At 42.1% G+C, this 17,960-nt stretch overlaps 1 protein-coding gene across 6 annotated transcripts in view; it reads left to right on the top strand.

The window, feature by feature from the left end:
• The first annotated feature begins 6,682 nt into the window (after positions 1–6,682).
• Positions 6,683–17,960, top strand: part of CDKN3 (cyclin dependent kinase inhibitor 3) — an 18,843-nt gene continuing 7,565 nt past the window's right edge. Inside the window, exons 1-6 of one of the 6 annotated variants that reach the window (XM_048853531.2) lie at positions 6,683–6,803; positions 11,188–11,300; positions 12,554–12,636; positions 13,469–13,524; positions 14,961–15,005; positions 15,931–16,153. In XM_048853531.2, the coding sequence (XP_048709488.1) occupies positions 11,262–11,300; positions 12,554–12,636; positions 13,469–13,524; positions 14,961–15,005; positions 15,931–16,153 (446 nt within the window). In that variant the 5' untranslated portion in view covers positions 6,683–6,803; positions 11,188–11,261. Of the gene's footprint in view, positions 6,804–11,187; positions 11,301–12,533; positions 12,637–13,468; positions 13,525–14,960; positions 15,006–15,930; positions 16,154–17,960 lie in introns of all 6 variants that reach the window. The other 5 variants (XM_048853529.2, XM_048853528.2, XM_048853527.2 and 2 more) reach the window with 5 other exon arrangements.

Raw genomic sequence — 17,960 nt, 5'->3', positions numbered from 1 at the left:
GCGGTCGGGAGCGAAGGCTGGGATCGGAACCACAGCTGGGGCAGGCCGGAGCAGAGCTGGGAGCAGGGCTGGGTAGTGCTCCCTCCCCGTCCCCCATGGGGGCTGGACCGGGCCACACCGCACCCTCCCAAACATTTCTCCCTGCCCCACAGATTGGGGACCTCTTCTGTAATGGGATAAGAAAGGGGGTGGTGGGTTAAGAGGAAATAAAAGGAGATAAGGGAAGATAACTATAACGGGAGAGGGAAGAGAGAGCTTTTGAAACTTTCAGTTCCACCTATATTTTTTTCAAAACAATATGAAAAACTGACATGATGCCACCTTGGGATTTCTGATGATATCGCCACTGGAGCTCTCTAACCCCATTCCTATGGAGCTCTTAGAAAAACGAGACAAACTTCTTCCAAAAAGACCTTCAAGAAATGGAGCTATGCAGTGGTAGGTGACTAACAAGCATGATGGTAGCTTGGATTACCCATGATTTTTCCAGTCAAAGGAAATATGCAACAATGATGCTTTTTACGCTCCAGATCCCCTTTCAACTCCTTGCAAAAGCTGAGTATAATTTGCCCCTCAAACCTCTATCTTGGAGTGGGGTGCTTGTTTGTTTGACAGTCATAAATTTAACCCTTTGCCTGTACATACCCTATATTCAGGGTACAAATGCCTTCACTACTGACTCAACAAAGCACTTAGGCCTCAATACAAGAAGCACATGCCTAGGTCTCCAAGCCAGCCATCAGGAGCGTGCTTGCTATCAAATGAGAAACAGAAAGGGTCCAAAACCCAAAAGGTTTCAAACAGGATTGCTTTCATAGCAGTCATGACTGTGTCTGCATGGAAATTCTCCACTAACTCAGCATAACCATTTGGATTCTCTCACACAGTTTCTTTATGTTACAAAAGTCACATAGATGCTTTGGTGCCAGACCACAGACCCTTCCTACCCTTGTGTTTAGAGCTTTGGATATAGGACTCCTTGGAAAAATCTTGCTGTTTGATCCTTCATGTTGTAAATTATTTTTAGATGTGTATGGGAGATTTTTTAAAATTTATTTATTGCTTTGGAGGCATAAGCGCTTGGTGACATATTGTACATGATACAAGCATTATTCTCTGAAAAATCTAAATGATATCTATTCCTGAGCAGCCACAACGTAAACAGAAACTTTAACATGAGCCAAGCTGTTCTTTTCATTTTTTATTGCTGTAGAGTATTTTGAAAATAGAACAGTTATCAGGAACAGGAGATGTAAACATCAATTCCAGCATTAGGAAACTTTTAATATGGAGTCTTGAGAGCATATAAATAAAAGGAGGGGTGAAAAAGTTTGTCTTTTTTCCAGAAACATACAGTGTTAATCTTATTTATGGATACAGTGCAGATACTTCGGCGCTTGGTGCATGGATAAATTAGACAGTAGATGGAACCCTTAACATCAACAGTCACCATACAGTGGTATCTGAGATAGCAGGGTTTTTTCCCATGCTTACATAGGAAATATTGCACTATTCTTTATTTAGATTATGATAGCACCCACGTGTTAGGCATTTGCCTAGCGCAGAGGGAAGACACAGGCCCTGCACCAGTATAGGGGTTCATCTGTGCAGAGCAAAATGCAGGAGCGAAGACTAAAAGATGTATGAAGGAAGGGGATACAACACACAAAGCAAAGCAATCGAAGTAAAGATATGCACCTCTTCTTAGTCCCACAATGATTTATTTAATATAAAATTATCCCCAATTCCTCCTCTACCAAGCCGTTATTAGTTCCTGACCAATCTTTGTCTAGAAAGCCAAATTACTTTAATATTTTTTCAAACATGTTACAATTTTCTACGTAAACCGTCCCCTTACTCAGGACCCCTTCCTCACAACTTCCCTCAAAAGCGAACCAAATCTCTCACTCTGTCCTCCTACACCATACTTCCAAGATTCTTCCCCACCCTCTCTTTTGTTGATGACTATATGCTGGCTAGCATATAAATATATCATATTAATAATATGCATTATCAGCACCATACATAGATTAGTATGCATTTAAAACCCATAACATTAAGCACAAATACTTGTAACAGTGATAGCCTAAACTGGCCTATAACTTAATCCTATTCATTTAGGCTAATTATCCCATAACTCCTTGCATTAGCTGAAATAAGCATTTGGCATAAGCAGATATGAAACTTGTCAAAATCAAGATACACTTGTTCCATGTCTTAATACAAGCTAGGAAAGTAGGGACTATTAGGAAACTGGGACAAACTGATGAGTTGGGTTTTAGTGTCATGTACAGAGATGTAACTTGTAAAATCATCATATTAAGAATACCAGTTGTAATATATAACTTGGCGAGCACACCTTCTGCATGAGGCAAATGTAACATCGCTGCACGGGGCTGTTCTTTAGAATCATAGAATATCAGGGTTGGAAGGGACCTCAGGAGGTCATCTAGTCCAACCCCCTGCTCAAAGCAGGACCAATCCCCAACTAAATCATCCCAGCCAGGGCTTTGTCAAGCCTGACTTTAAAAATATCTAAAGAAGGAGATTCCACCACGTCCCTAGGTAACGCATTCCAGTGTTTCACCACCCTCCTAGTGAAAAAGATTTTCCTAATAACCAACCTAAACCTCTCCCACTGCAACTTGAGACCATTACTCCTTGTTCTGTCATCAGCTTTAGAGACTGGTATCATATAGAACCCTTTCCTGTGCCATATTAATAAACCTGACTGACATTGCTTATTTGGTCTTTTGAGTATATTTCATAACAAACCAAAGTGTGGTCAAGCAACTGACTATACAATTTATTAATACTTTGAACAAGACTCCATTCCTTAGACAGAGTAGAAATTCAGAAAGGTAAGGGCTTCATGTTGGTGAGTTTGAACTGATATATCAAGAGAACTGCACAAATAAGCCATTCATGAACTGTGGACCATTACCTGTTATTAACTCATCTAATGTACCCTGGGGAGCAAACTGCAATTTAAATGTTGTAATATCTCAATATGATGTGTTGGGCAAGTTTAATTTTTAAAAAACACCACAAACCTGAGTAGTAGTCTACTAATATTTGCCATTTAATTTGAATATATCTACACCAATCTTGGGCCAAGGGTGATCAGGAATCTCATGTGGTTCCCAGTGATTCTTTCATATCCTGTTTTCTGCATTCACTGCAGATTTGACATTTAGATAGCTATCTTATCTTTGACAATAGATCGGTGGCTCTATTCTTACATTTCTCAATACCCAGACAGCACTATGGATTGTTCTTACCATTTTTGACCTCATGATGGGCAGTATGGACATGATGTCTTTACAAAATCCCATCTCTACACAAGTCCTGATCAACAATGCACTTGGCATACTTGTCACTTGGTCTTTTCAAAGGACCATTGGGAACACTACTGTTATCAGCAAGTCCATTGCTGTTGTGTGCCTAAATACAATCCACAAGTATAAAGACTATGTTATCTTCCCCATGAATGGGCGGAAAAAACTGCAAGCATACTATACCATGGTGAATTTCCCATCTGTACTGAACATTGTCAGTGTTGCACATATAACTCTGAAGGGACCAGGGTTAGATAAGGCAGTTTATAGAAATAGAAAACATACCTGTTCCATATCAGCCACAGAAGATGTAAAGATGGGGTTCACTCTCCTGCCACAAATTGTGTATCTTGCCATCTCTTCTGATGTTGTTTGTCTCATTTACAGCCTCTGCTCTGTGCTGGCAAAAAGGGTACTCATGTACTCCCCCATCAGCTCTCCCTCAACAAGGTCATTTCTGACAGGTTTCAGAGTAACAGCCGTGTTAGTCTGTATTCACAAAAAGAAAAGGAGGACTTGTGGCACTTTAGAGACTAACCAATTTATTTGAGCATAAGCTTTCGTGACCTACAGCTCACTTCATCGGATGCATACTGTGGAAACTGTAGAAGATCTTTTTATACACACAAAGCATGAAAAAATACTCCCCCCACCCCACTCTCCTGCTGGTATTAGCTTACCTAAAGTGATCACTCTCCTTACAATGTGTATGATAATCAAGTTGGGCCATTTCCAGCACAAATCCAGGCTTTCTCACCCCCCGCCACACAAACCCACTCTCCTGCTGGTAATAGAGACTGGGAGTGGCTAAGTCATTATGCAAGGTAAACTATTTCCCCTTGTTTTTTCCTACCTCCCCCCCCCCCGACGTTCTTGTTAAACCCTGGATTTGTGCTGGAAATGGCCCAACTTGATTATCATACACATTGTAAGGAGAGTGATCACTTTAGATAAGCTATTACCAGCAGGAGAGTGGGGTGGGAGGAGGTATTGTTTCATGCTTTGTGTGTATAAAAAGATCTTCTACACTTTCCACAGTATGCATCCGATGAAGTGAGCTGTAGCTCACGAAAGCTTATGCTCAAATAAATTGGTTAGTCTCTAAGATGCCACAAGGTCATTTCTGTAACTATGGTGTCAATTTCTGGGTTTTCTTGATGATGCCATCACCTGCACCTACCCTAAATCCTGTGATTTTTGGCCATTTTCCAGAGATATCTGAAAATAGCCTGCTTTTATAATGCTCCTCATTCAGATTTTATTAGCATACACAAGGGTATAATTTATGTATGCTAATATGAACCTAATATAGCTTTTCTTTATACCGAGAAAGTTTGCACAGGCCCTTTTGAAAATCCCACCAACCTCAGTGCATTCCAGCAGCTTTGCTACAGCCAAACATCTGCTGTGAAAATTCCTGGGATCCCACTTCAACCCCTAGATCAGGCCCCAATAGCTATTTGTGCCTACCCAAGGTTTTGAAAAGTTTTATTAGATTGTATAGAAACTACCAATTAGCCGCTTCACAATCTAGTTCTACAATGCTCAAAAACAGAATGTGAAATGCTGTTCTAATATCACTTTTTCAAACAAACTATTAATTCCTCACTATTTCTGAGGCTTTTAATTCATGTTCCTATGTCATTGTACTGTCCCAATAAGCCATAGATGCCCCGATAAGAGGTTGGCTGAAACACTCTGAACCAGGGGGAGGCTGTGACTTTTTAAAATGGGGCCAGATGAGATTCATTACTGGCCTGTGGTCTTCCCTTTCTGCCAGCTAGGCTAGGGCAAACAGGCCATAGGACAGGTGCAATTACTCTAGTACCTAGAGCCCCTAAACCATGCGTAGAGACAATTTGCCCATCTGTGCGCCACCTCACAAGAACCCTGGCTGCAGAGGGCATTCTAGACCACGGATGTGACTGGGGCAGACCAGCATCTTGCTGTTTCTATGTCCCAGAAATTTCTAACAGGAGTCATCACAACAAAGACAAGTTATGGCAACCTTCAGGACTACCCTATCCTATGAAAGGGCTAAATTAGTCCCCAGCAATGCCTGAACAGAGATGGTGCAAGCTGCCTTCTCTCTTTCCCTGCTGATGCAATGGTGAGTCTGCCCCTAGGAGAACAGCAGTGCCTGGAGAGCACAGCATCATATAGTAGTGAGGTTCTGACATCCCAGTGACTGGGTGTCCAGCTGAGGACTGGGCATCCAATACTAAGTGCATAATTTGAAATAACAAGCACTGCCTGCATTCTTTGAAAAATCCTTATTTTCTGTGTACCCAAAACTGGCTAGCCAAATACCCTGCAGAACAGTCAAAGGCCCTTTGAACATTACCATGTGTGTGGCAGACCCAAGGTCACACTGCAAGTCTGCAGGAGAGCCAGAGGGATTACCTAAGTCCCCATCCAGTACTCTAACCACAAAAGCATCCTTCCTCTCCCATGTACTCTCTCTGTATGAACTCAGGATCATCTTTTCAAACTCAGCCTCTGATCTCGTGCATGAAGAATCTACCATCATAGCACCTTTCGTAAGTGGTAGGGAGTTCACCCTTGCACTTAACCAACAGTTCCCTCCCTCTTCCTTTCCATTGTGCTAAGCAGAGCATCAGGCTATTGCTATGCCAAAGACAACCACAGAGGCAAGACAGGTGCAGCACACACAGAGCATGCAAAGAACTTTGATCCCTACAGGTTGGTTATGGCCACTCTGTGCCACTCTCTCCAGAGGAGCCTGTTAGACAGTTACGACAGAGCTAGCTAAGGATCAATACACCCTGTGGAGGGAGACTGTATTTTGTTCCCCTTTTACCAATGGTGTTGACCAAACTATTCAAATTCCACCCATCCAGCTGTGAAAGGAGCTGTAGGATGCTCAAGCCCTGGGGGCTCGCAGGGGCTGCCTTGGCTAGCAAGGACCCTACTGTCTCCTTCACCCCTTGGCAGCTGTCCTATACCCCTGCCGGTGAATACCCTGCTGCTGCCCCACCCCTTAGCAACCATCTTCAGCCCCAGCCTCCCTTGGCCAAACACCACCAGGGGCTGCTCCTTAGCAACCATCCTACTGCACCCTGGCAACAGTGCATCCGCCCACAGCTGCCCTTTTAACCACTCAGCATTGACCAGCCATAATCCCCGCCCCTTCCTCCCAGCTAACCAATCCCGTTAGAGCTTGGGGGCGTTTCCAAAGCCCGCCTACTTCGGCCAATCAGAAGGTGCTTTTCATGTTGCTTGGGGAGCAGATGGGGAATAGGGCTCGTCCGTTGTCGGGGGGCGGGGTTTATTTGTATCCGGCGCCAGCCGCCTGCCTGCAGGGGATTGGGTGAGAGCGGGAAGGCACTGACCAATGAGCGCCCTGGGCCGGGCCGAACCCTAAGGGGCGGGACGGAGGCCTGTTCAAACCGGCGGCTGCGGCCCGGCCCGAGCGCCGGGGAGCGCGCCGGGATGGTGAACCTGGTGAGGGGCGCCCGGTGTGCTGGGGCCTGAGGGGCCGGTGTGCTGGGGAGCGCCGCTCGGCCTCCTCCCACGGCTACCTCAGCCGGGCCGGGATGGAGGGCGGACGGAACCGGGTTACCCCCACCCGTTCCTGGGCCCCGGGGAGGGTTACCCCTCCCCCTCTGAGCCCTGGGAGGGGACAGGGTTACCCCTCCCCCACACCCTGAGCCCCGGTTATCCCGGGGGGACAGGGTTACCCCTCCCCCACACCCTGAGCCCCGGTTATCCCGGGGGGGAGGGGGCAGGATTACCTTCCCCCTCAACCTGAGCCCCGGGGGGAGGAGGGGCAGGGTTACCCTTCTTCCCTCCCTCCCTCCCTCCCCCCGCTCCTTCCTGAGCTGTGGGGGGAGGGCAGGGTTCCCCTCCCCCCCCAAAAAAACATCCCTCTGTTCTGTGATAGCTCTTCTGAACATTTAGTTGCTTCCTGAATCTGTGGGTCAGGGATTTGGGAACCCAGGAAATGTGACACTGGCCCCTGCCCCTACCCTGGGGAAATACTCTGGCCGCTAACAAGCTGTAAGGCGTCCGCTTTCCGGACTGCATTTCTGCCCTGCTGTCTGCTAACCCTTCCCCCACAATTACTGAACATGAATGTATCTGTATGATGTATACTTTCTGTGATTGTAATATTGCTGGTGAAGCATGTTGTAACACCACTTACCTCTTGCTACAGGTCTGAGCTTTTCATGGGGTTGCCACAACCCTGACCCTGTGCCAGGCTGGTGCTGCTTTCACTAGCCTTCAGTTGTGAAGTTTCCATCTCCACTCTAAGCATATCACAGGCATTGAAATGTCTTATTAGCTAAGTAGCCTGAGGCCCACCACACTGTTGCCTATCTCCATTTAAGGACCCTTCTTGTTTCTGACATGGGCGAGCTGGCAGTTGCCTGGCTGCGTAACTGAATGGCTCAGACAAGTAATGAGTATGTAGCCTTTGACAGCTAGGGTAACCACTTGAATTCTTCCCTGGTTGGTAATGGCTGGAGAGTGAGTTTGTGTGTGGGCGGAGGGTGAGAAAACCTGGATTTGTGCTGGAAATGGCCCAACTTGATTATCATACACATTGTAAGGAGAGTGATCACTTTAGATGAGCTATTACCAGCAGGAGAGTGGGGTGGGAGGAGGTATTGTTTCATGGTCTCTGTGTATATGATGTCTTCTGCAGTTTCCACAGTATGCATCCGATGAAGTGAGCTGTAGCTCACGAAAGCTTATGCTCAAATAAATTGGTTAGTCTCTAAGGTGCCACAAGTACTCCTTTTCTTTTTATCTAATGGCAGTTTGTGGTCTATCGTTTGAAATGGGTACAGTGGTGTCAGTTCAGTTCATGTCACAAACCATCATCATCCCAATTAGCAATAACTGTTCTCTTAATGTTGAGTAGGCCTGGGAACTAAATGCTCCTCTCATCCCTAAAGGTAATCTCTCTAGGATAAGGTTGAGACAAAGGCATGAAAAGGTAAGAAAGGATGCACAGCAGGTGCCGGTGTTGTACTTGTTCTGTGAATAGAGGATTTCAGTCTTCAGGGCTTTCATGTCACAGATTTTCAGAAGCATTACTTTCATGCATGCAACTCAAACACAAACAGGCATCACTCTGCTATTGGAGGTGCCCTGACCTGTGTAGACTGAATTTATGTATCTTCCATCCAGATGATTTGTTTCTCAAATATGTTTGAGGAACCCTGTAGAAATGAATTATTACACTTGTTCTAAGGCACAGTTACACATCTCTGTGTGCTTGGGGTAAACGCCAATCATTTAAAGACCTGGGGAATTCTTCAGAGCAGCCCCTGACTGCGTTCCTGGATAAATATTAATACTTGTTATATGATTGATATTTTGATACTTGCTCCCATCCTCAACATACATGTATGACTGCGCTAAAGACATTGTTTGAATGCTATGTTTTATTTGACTGATTTTACTTTTCTGGTTACTTCAAGGTTGCTCATGGAAACTTTTGTTTGACAATAGTACAGAAGTGCGACTTTTTTCCAATCATACAAAATACCCCACTTTTTCCTGGGAGGGAGGACAAAAACCTACAGAGGTTTTAGAAATGAAATTCATACTATGATTCATTTAGGCCATGTCTACACTAGCACTTAGGTCAGCAAAACTTTTATTGCTCGGGGGTGTGAAAAAACATCCCTCGAGTGACATGAGTTTTGCTGGCATAAACGCTTGTGTGCACAGTGCTATGTCGATGGGAGACGCTCTCCCATCGACATAGCTACTGCTGATTGTTGAACTGGTTTTATTACGTCGACGAGAGAACTCTCTCCTGTCGGCATAACACAGCCACTCAAGCACTCTTACAGCGATACAGCTGTGCCACTGTAAGCTTGTAAAGTGTAGATATGGCTGTAGTAAACTTATTTATTCCTCAACTATTTTTTTTTAAAAAGCATACACCTTGTCTCTAATGGAGATCTTGCACTTGTCTAAGTAAAGTGCAAGAAGTGTCTCCAGTCTAATTAGTTAGGGCTATCACTCTTGTACCTGCCTCCAGAAGCTGATAATGTAATCAGTGTACCACCTTTTTCATCACCTACTATGTTTTACAAGGGTTTGACCAAACCAGTCTGAATGTGCTTTTACTTGCTCATTTTTGATGCAAGCTCCTTCACAAACAGATCTGGGTCTTCAGTTTTAAGTTTTAGAATAGCAGGAAGGATATTGGGGTTGCATGGTAGCAACCATGTTTTAGACTTTTTGACGGTGGCAGAGGAATCTAAACCTGTGACATCCATATTTGGGATCTGTCACATTGGTTAAGTATTGGAAAGGTTCTACAGCATTTCTGAATTGTTTTTTGAGTTTGATTTTTGTGGCTGCAGTTCTTTTAATTAATTCAGGACAGATTTAGATTACTGTTGCAGTCTGGGTGGTAGCCTATAATCTGTGAAATCCCTTCAAACCCTATTTTAATTGCTTTTGTAAGCTTAGGTTTCAGAGTAACAGCCGTGTTAGTCTGTATTCACAAAAAGAAAAGGAGTACTTGTGACACCTTAGAGACTAACCAATTTATTTGAGCATAAGCTTTCGTGACCTACAGCTCACTTCATCGGATGCATACTGTGGAAACTGCAGAAGACATTATATATACAGAGACCATGAAACAATACCTCCTCCCACCCCACTCTCCTGCTGGTAATAGCTTATCTAAAGTGATCACTCTCCTTACAATGCTATTACCAGCAGGAGAGTGAGTTTGTGTGTGTGGTTTTTGGAAGGGGAGGGGGTGGTGAGAACCTGGATTTGTGCTGGAAATGGCCCAACTTGATTATCATACACATTGTAAGGAGAGTGATCACTTTAGATAAGCTATTACCAGCAGGAGAGTGGGGTGGGAGGAGGTATTGTTTCATGGTCTCTGTATATGTAATGTCTTCTGCAGTTTCCACAGTATGCATCCGATGAAGTGAGCTGTAACTCACGAAAGCTTATGCTCAAATAAATTGGTTAGTCTCTAAGGTGCCACAAGTACTCCTTTTCTTTTTGTAAGCTTAGTGTCTTTATCTGTTCCCTTGTTATGTAAAACATGCTATATTTTGATGAAAGTTCTCCTTGCGCTAAATGCAAATTTCAGCATATTTATGCATCTAACCGCCATAACTTTCCTGTGTTCCACCAAGTGTAGTTGGGAAGTGGGAGTGATCTGCTCTCCTTTTTCAACCAACAAACCCAAGAAGCTGCTAGCGGTTGCAGGAAAACTTCTAAACTTCCACAGTGTGCTTTAGGACTGTCAGTACTTTCTCAACAAGGTTTAACTAGTGTGCTAAACACCTATACGTCCAATGTTTAAGATGAAAACACTTGAGTTCTCTCAACATATTTTCAGTTTATCGAAACAAGACAACTTTTTCATTTTTTTCCCTCTTTGGGTGACATTTGCAGCTACTTGCACAGTTTTCTTTTCAGATATAGACTCCTTAGCTTTAAGTAGAGATGCCTTTTTTTCCCCCCTGCATAAATGCTTGTAGCTGTTATTAGGTCATGGCTAGTGTTCAGTCTTGTACAGTAGAACCTCAGAGTTAAACACTTGGGAATGGAGGTTGCTCATAACGCTAAAGAAAGCGTTATAGTTGTTCTTTCAAAAGTTTACAACTGAACACTGACTTAATACAGCTTTGAAACTTTACTATACACAAGAAAAATGCTGCTTTTTACCATCTTAATTTCAAATGAAACAAGCACAAAAACAGTTTCCTTACTTTGTCAAATCTTTTTTTAAACTTTCCTTTTCCCTTTTTTAGTAGTTTACATTTAACACCATTCTGTATTGTTTTTTTTTCTTTTCCTTTTTTTACCTTCTGCTTCCTGTTTTGTGTACTTTCAGCTCCAAATGAGGTGTGTGGCTGACCGGTCAGGTTGGAACTCTGGTATTCGTAACGCTGAGGTTCTGCTATACTAATGTTACTGCTGATTCTAGCAGCATGTATTAGTGGACTTGTAAGTTAAAAATGTGTGTGGAGATATATCCAGGGTGAAGTGCTTCAGTCTCTTTGTTTCTCATTTTGTGCTACACTGAGGGGGATGAGGTTAGTGTTAAAGAACACTTTAGGCTCAAGTCTTTGCCTTTCAGTTGTTAGTGTCATAATTGCTAATCTCTGGATGACAAAGATGAACAGACACAACTGAAGTCTCTGTTAGCAATCATTGTGACTGGAGTGATGATGACAATAGCATTGAAAATGTCTTGTTTGTAGGATCATCAAACTAATCAATGTTTGTTATTCAATAGACAGTTTCATTTGATGGATCATCTGATCTTAAAGAATCCAAGAAACTGCTTTCTGCACTTTGAGCTGAGCACATATCCTGTCTTGTGTACCTGTTGCTTTAGATGACTTTTTTTCATTACTTTAGTCCATTCAGTGGCTTGTTTCCTACCACTTCCTTCAAAATTAGGCATGCTAAGTCAGATAACATCTAACAAATTTCTTGTTTGCAGCTCTTCCATTCACTAGCTAGAATGCAGAACCACCATCTAATGAGATCAATATGGTGAAGATCATAAAATAAAATGAACTAGCCAGTTTTATTCAGAGCTGTGTATCAGGTGCCATGCCAACCTTCGAGCCAAGGCCTCCTCACGTTCACTGCTCCACCTGCTCCCCTCTTGTCAACATTTAATAACAGTTGATCCACTTATTAGGAATGCACTTCTCTGAATCGCCATTGATTCCTCTCTCGCTACATAGACAGTTCCAAAACTTTCAAAATAGGAATAACAAGAACCTTGATGTACTCATAACCTTGAGGAGGAAAAGTTTTCATTCACATATTAAAATTAGATCCTGTTTCTAATACCCATATCTTATATTCAAGTATGTTATGTTCATGTGAATACTTCAGAGTTACAGGTGTTTAAAAAAGAGAACCTGAAGTAATTTTTTTTGCTATTTGAAACCTGGGTTTTTCACAACCCTAATGAACTATTTACGTAGCAGAGAGCTACAGATAAGGATTCAAAATCTTATATAAGATTGAACCTGTAGATAGTGGCTAACGTTCAGTAATGTTGCGGTCTATCATCTTAAACTAAACCTTTGAGTTACATCAAAGTGGTCTTAGAAGTAATACATCCTACATGAACAATGGTAATCTTTTACTAAAGAAAAAAAACTCATCTGCTGCAGTGTGCTTGCAACACAGCAAATGTTGACGAACAATTCCTTACAGCAATTACTCTTCTATTGAAGCCTGGCGCGATGCAAGCAAATGAGTTTGACTCATCTGATGAAGAGCCTATTCAAGATGATCAGACACCATTTCAGATATCATGGTAAGACAAATATTTTTTTGAGCAGAAAATCCTTTGTAATCAAATACCCTCATAGATGTTTCACTCAGCAATTTCTGGCCTTGCAGAAATATCCCAAGTAACATAGGGTTTATAGAAAACTTGTATGCTGCTTGCAACTAAATATCTGCAGTAAATGTGGGCCTGAATGTTTATAAAACCACACAGCTGGACAATAGATAGTACCTGTCCTAAAGAAACCTGCAGCAGGCCAGTCGTGTTCAGTGATATTTCAGAGAAGTCATAGAAATAGTAATGAAATCAAACACTAGACGTATACTAGCAAGTTTCGTTGTCATGTAACTACCATGGTTCTCTGCAACTTGAAGATATTGGTCCAGACTCTGTTTAAAACATAACGTGTGAGTGACTAAAATCCATTTACTTTACTTCCCAAGTAACTTCTTAATTTCTGACACACTGTGAAGATGTTGTAGGTTAAGATGGTTTGATCCATAGCTCTTACAGTGGAGGCAACGTGGAATTTAATCAAGTAGTAAAATGGTTCAGAATGAAGTACTGATACTTTTAATATACACCTCAGAAGTGTTAAAACCTCTTCACTGTGCGTGTGTATAGTTGATACCTCTTCTCACTTAAGCGTATGATACGTGATCAGAAATAAAATGTTGTAGTATGGACATGTGATTCTCTTTTATCAGTAAGCACTACAAAGCTTTCTGGCTGTAATTCTTGCTATTCAAACTGGAATACTGCTGAATTACTTTTCCACAACCCCACAGAAAAAGTGGCTGTCTAATATTGAAAACTTGAGTTGGAATTTAAGTTTATATTCTGCATTTTCTTTTGGTAGGTTAGCCCTGTCGTCTCTCTATTGTTCTCAGTTTCTGGGAGTATGTTCTCTGCCAGGTAGGTAGCGCTGGTTTTAGAAGTTAGCTTTAAAACATGCTTTCTACCAAGAAATTATGCTGTCTCCAAAGATCTCTTCAAAGCCGTACTCGCTTAGTGGAGTGATATCCATGTCTTCTGAGCACACAATACTGGAAAGAGTGGAGGTATCAGATCTCTTGGTTTGATGCCTGAGGCTCTTTTGCCTAATCCAGAAGAAGTGATGAAAGGTAACTGCTGATCAACTAGTGTGCTTTTCAAATTGGAGTACCTTTTATAATAGTAAATGTCAATGCAAGGCCATGAAATGGGACAATTCTGGCAAAGCCAAATTTTTCCACTATAAGGAATGTCAAACTAAAAATCACATCTAAAAAATCCTACACTCTTACGTTATAAAAATGTAAGATGTTAGTGAAGTATTTCACCTGTTTTAATCACTTGTGTTTTTTACTGCTTATTTTTCTCCCAGCTTGGAATCAATTATCATTGTCTCGTTCTCATGCACTACATTCTGTTGTAATGTTTGGGTTGCAAATGCCAAAATGGGGATTGTTTAATTCCAAACGGAATTTCATTGACACTATAAACACATGTGTTTATAGATAAAGTGTTAAATATTTAGGCTTTGGAAATAGATTCAATACAAAACCTGTTTGAAATGTTGGTCTTCAAACTACCTGTGTCCCTTCTTAACTCATGTCTGTTCTTTAAACACTGCCTGCCTGCTGCTGCCTCACAAAATTCCACCTGTTGGAAGCCAGCAGATATAACTTCCTACTTGCAGGATCTCAACACTTCATCTTCAGAAGGGAACAAATGTCTCCCAGAGGTAGTAAGGGCAGTAAAGGTGGTAAGGGCAGTTTTAAAGTTAGCAGACCTAGAGGAAAGGAATAGTTTGAGCAGTAATTGGAGCATGCAATCTAGCCACACACATTTGCCTTATACACTATAGCGCAACCCATGCAATTGCCCCTGGGTTTCAGGCATTGCTGTGCCCATTTTCTGTCCTGATAACTCTCATTGTTGGGTATATGCATCATGTTAAAAGCACTTTTGTAGCTCTTCTTTATGGAATAAACTGGGAGAAAATAAGGTAATGATAATGACACGCTGAGAACCCAAATAGGGAGGAGAGTTTAATATCTGTTATATGCCAGAACTTGTGGAGAGGGAGGGAATCTTCCTACTAGTAACCCTACAGCCATCTCACGTCTTGCTGACCTCTTGCCAATCTCTTTAAGTGTAGCCCAGTTAATCATGTCAGAAGCGCTCTCTCTTTTGGGAAGGCTTAAAAACTAAATTTTAGTTACGGGCTTAGAAAAGCTGCCCTGTTACTTTATTAAACATGATGGTTCTGTCTGCTCTCCTCTACACAACTACTCTATTTGCAAAAGTGAATTGTTTTTTCAAATGTTTCTATTCCATACAACTCACTTCTTCATATTTTATTTTAGGCTGTAGGTTCAAGGATGTTAAAAGAAATCTTCAGAAAGATATAGGTAAGTTTATATTAAAAATATATACACACATATGCTACATAGACACACCCATGAACACATGCTCTTGCTCTTTCGATTTATATATAATATATATGGACCACTATACTAATTTAGGTCTTTTTTTTCATATTGTAAGTAAGCACTTTCAAATGCACATGGTGAATTAAAAGTAAATACATTTACTATTTTAGTCACTAGAATCTTGCCTGCTCTCTTAGACTGAAAATTGTATCGCATAATCTCTGTAACCAGCAAATCTGTTTCCAGATACCACGTGTATTTTCTCAGAAATGAAACAATCATCACTCATTATGCAAGCAATTAAGATGTGCCATCTGCATTCGTGTTTCGCAATTCCCTTTTAAAAATACATGCAGTGTTTCCTTTTACTGGGTGAAAAGTTCCTGAGGGAGTATTGATTTGACAGTTGTGTTTATCCGGTCTTCTCTAGTGCTCAATGTGCTTGGGGAAATGTGAAGCTGTGGGCACTGTTTAATGTACTGAGACGCTTTTGCAAGAGAAAAACATCACCTCTTACATGGGTTCACTGCCAATTGAGAGTACTCACTGCTGCCTATGTACAACCCATAACCAGAGGCGGTTGTCTTTAGTTTTTTTTCTCTACCATAACAGGAAGCTCTGATAATCCCAATGTAGGATAGCAAGCTTCCCAAGAAGAGTTAGTTCAAAGCCTAAGCACAAACACTTCTAATCTTTATTTCAATAACTTGCCAACTTCAGGATCCTACCAATGAGCATAAACACAGTGTTCATGGTTAACCCTACAGTTCTTCTAGTGTTTGTCAGCTGGTCATTGCTGATTCTCACATTAATCCCCGAAATTGAGTTGATTAGCATTTTCGTCTAAGTAGATCTTAAACTTGATAGGCTTTTTTTATTTGCAAGTGTCTTGGTTTGTTGGCAGAAGAATTAAAGAGGTATGGGACACAGGATATATTTGTGCTCTGTACCAGAGGAGAACTCTCAAAATATCGGGTGCCAAACCTACTAGACTCCTACCAGCAGCACGGGATTATTGTGCACCATCATCCTATTCCTGATGGAGACACTCCTGACATCACCAACTGCTGTACCATTCTGGAAGAACTAAGGGGCTGTCTGGAAAGCAACCGGAAAACATTAATACAGTAAGTTCCTATTTCCTTCCTATCTCCACAAGACATCTATCAACTTCCCTCCAGATGAATGAACAATCAAAACTTTAATGTACAATAAACAAATGTCAAATGACAGTTGGCTGGCTTCCTTTAGGGTTAATTCAAACTGTGACATTCCCTCTCTTTCACCGTGTCGTCTTCTGCCACACACTTACAACTACTTCCATTTCCTTGCCCCATTCAATGAGAAATAATGCTAGGCCTTGTAGGGATGGACACATGGAGCCTCCCCCCCTTTTCCCAGCTGGTCTAGTGGGGTGACGCATGGCGTACCACCTGAGACAAACTGACTAAAATTCACAGCAGCTGCCAGGGTGACTGTGATAAATGAAGCTGGGGGTAGCTCCCTTTTATGAACACCCAACGAGCCAGTTAACTGTAAAATCCCTCTTGGTAGCTGTTCTGTGCTTGCTTCACCTGTAAAGGGATAAAAGCCCCCCAGGTAAAGAAAAGGAAGTGGGCACCTGACTAAAAGAGCCAATGGGAAGGTAGAACTTTTTAAAATTGGGGTGGGGGGGAAACTTTCCCTTTGTCTGTTGCTCTCTCTGGGCTGCAGGGACACGGAGCAGCAGTGCTGTAAGCAGCTTTAAGCCAGGTATGATCATAGATTATCAATTCATACCTTGAACCTACTATCTGAAGCGTCAGATAGTGAGTAAAATTAGGGAATATCTAAAAAGACACAATTAGGGTTATTTCTTTTTTCTTATTGGCTTGTGGACTCCTCTGTGCTAACCCCTGATGCTTTTGTTTGTTTGTAACGTTTAAGCTGAATCCCCAAGAAAGCTAGTTTGGATGCTTAATTTTTGGAATTGCTCTTTTAAAATCCAGCAAAAGCCTAAGTTCCAGGTATATTTTCTTCCTTTTTATTTTTAATAAAATTTACTTTTTTTTAAAGAACAGGATTGGATTTTTGGTGTCCTAAGAGGTTTGTGCATATGCTGTTTGATTAGCTGGTGGCAACAGCTAATTTCCTTTTTCTTTCTCGGCTCTTCCCCGGGGGGGCTTGAGGGTACCCCAGAGGGAGGAATTCCCAAGTGCTCCTTCCTGGTTCAAAGGGTTTGGTTGGGGTTTTTTTTTTTGCATTTGGGTGGTGGGAGCGTTTACCAAGCCAAGGTCAGAGAGAAGCTGTAACCTTGGGAGTATAATACAAGCCTGGAATGGCCAGTATTAATTTTGAAAATCCTTGTGGGCCCCCATCTTCTACACTCAAAGTGACAGAGTGGGGATTCAGCCTTGACAGGGACATACTTCCTGAGCCTTTAGGAAACACTAATGGATACTAAAAAATAAGTCTACATTGCTTCAGGCCATCCACTTTACATGAGGATATCATGGTGCATTCTACTAATCCACTAAGAAATGGACTTTGGGTGGGTAGGAGGAATTTTGACCTAGAGGTAGGATGAGGTATTTCCATTGGATGCAGTGTTTCTTCTTTCCCATTAGGCACCAGAGAAGCTGTGGGCATAAAATCTACCAAAATGATCTGATCTTGCTTTCTGTGACTCTAGAACACAACTCTTTGGCAGGGGCGGATTCCCACAGGTTTTACCAAAGGACTGAATTTTCACACAACTCTAGTGTCCCACACCTGTATTGTGAGGCTTGTTTCCTTAGATTATAGGAGACGAGTGGAACTGTGGTCAAGGTATTTTTGAATGAATTCTTTTTCCACAGAGTTCACAAAAGAGGGAGGTAAAGCTTCCAGCCATCTTGATCTCTGTGTGATCTTGCAAGGATTACCAAACACAATGAGGCCCCAGTGCTGATTTGG

Source organism: Caretta caretta, chromosome 6 (assembly GCF_965140235.1).
Source record: "Caretta caretta isolate rCarCar2 chromosome 6, rCarCar1.hap1, whole genome shotgun sequence".
Taxonomy (NCBI): Eukaryota; Metazoa; Chordata; order Testudines; family Cheloniidae; genus Caretta; species Caretta caretta.
Note: the sequence above shows the minus strand (reverse complement) of the source record. Positions and strands in the feature narration are given on the sequence as shown.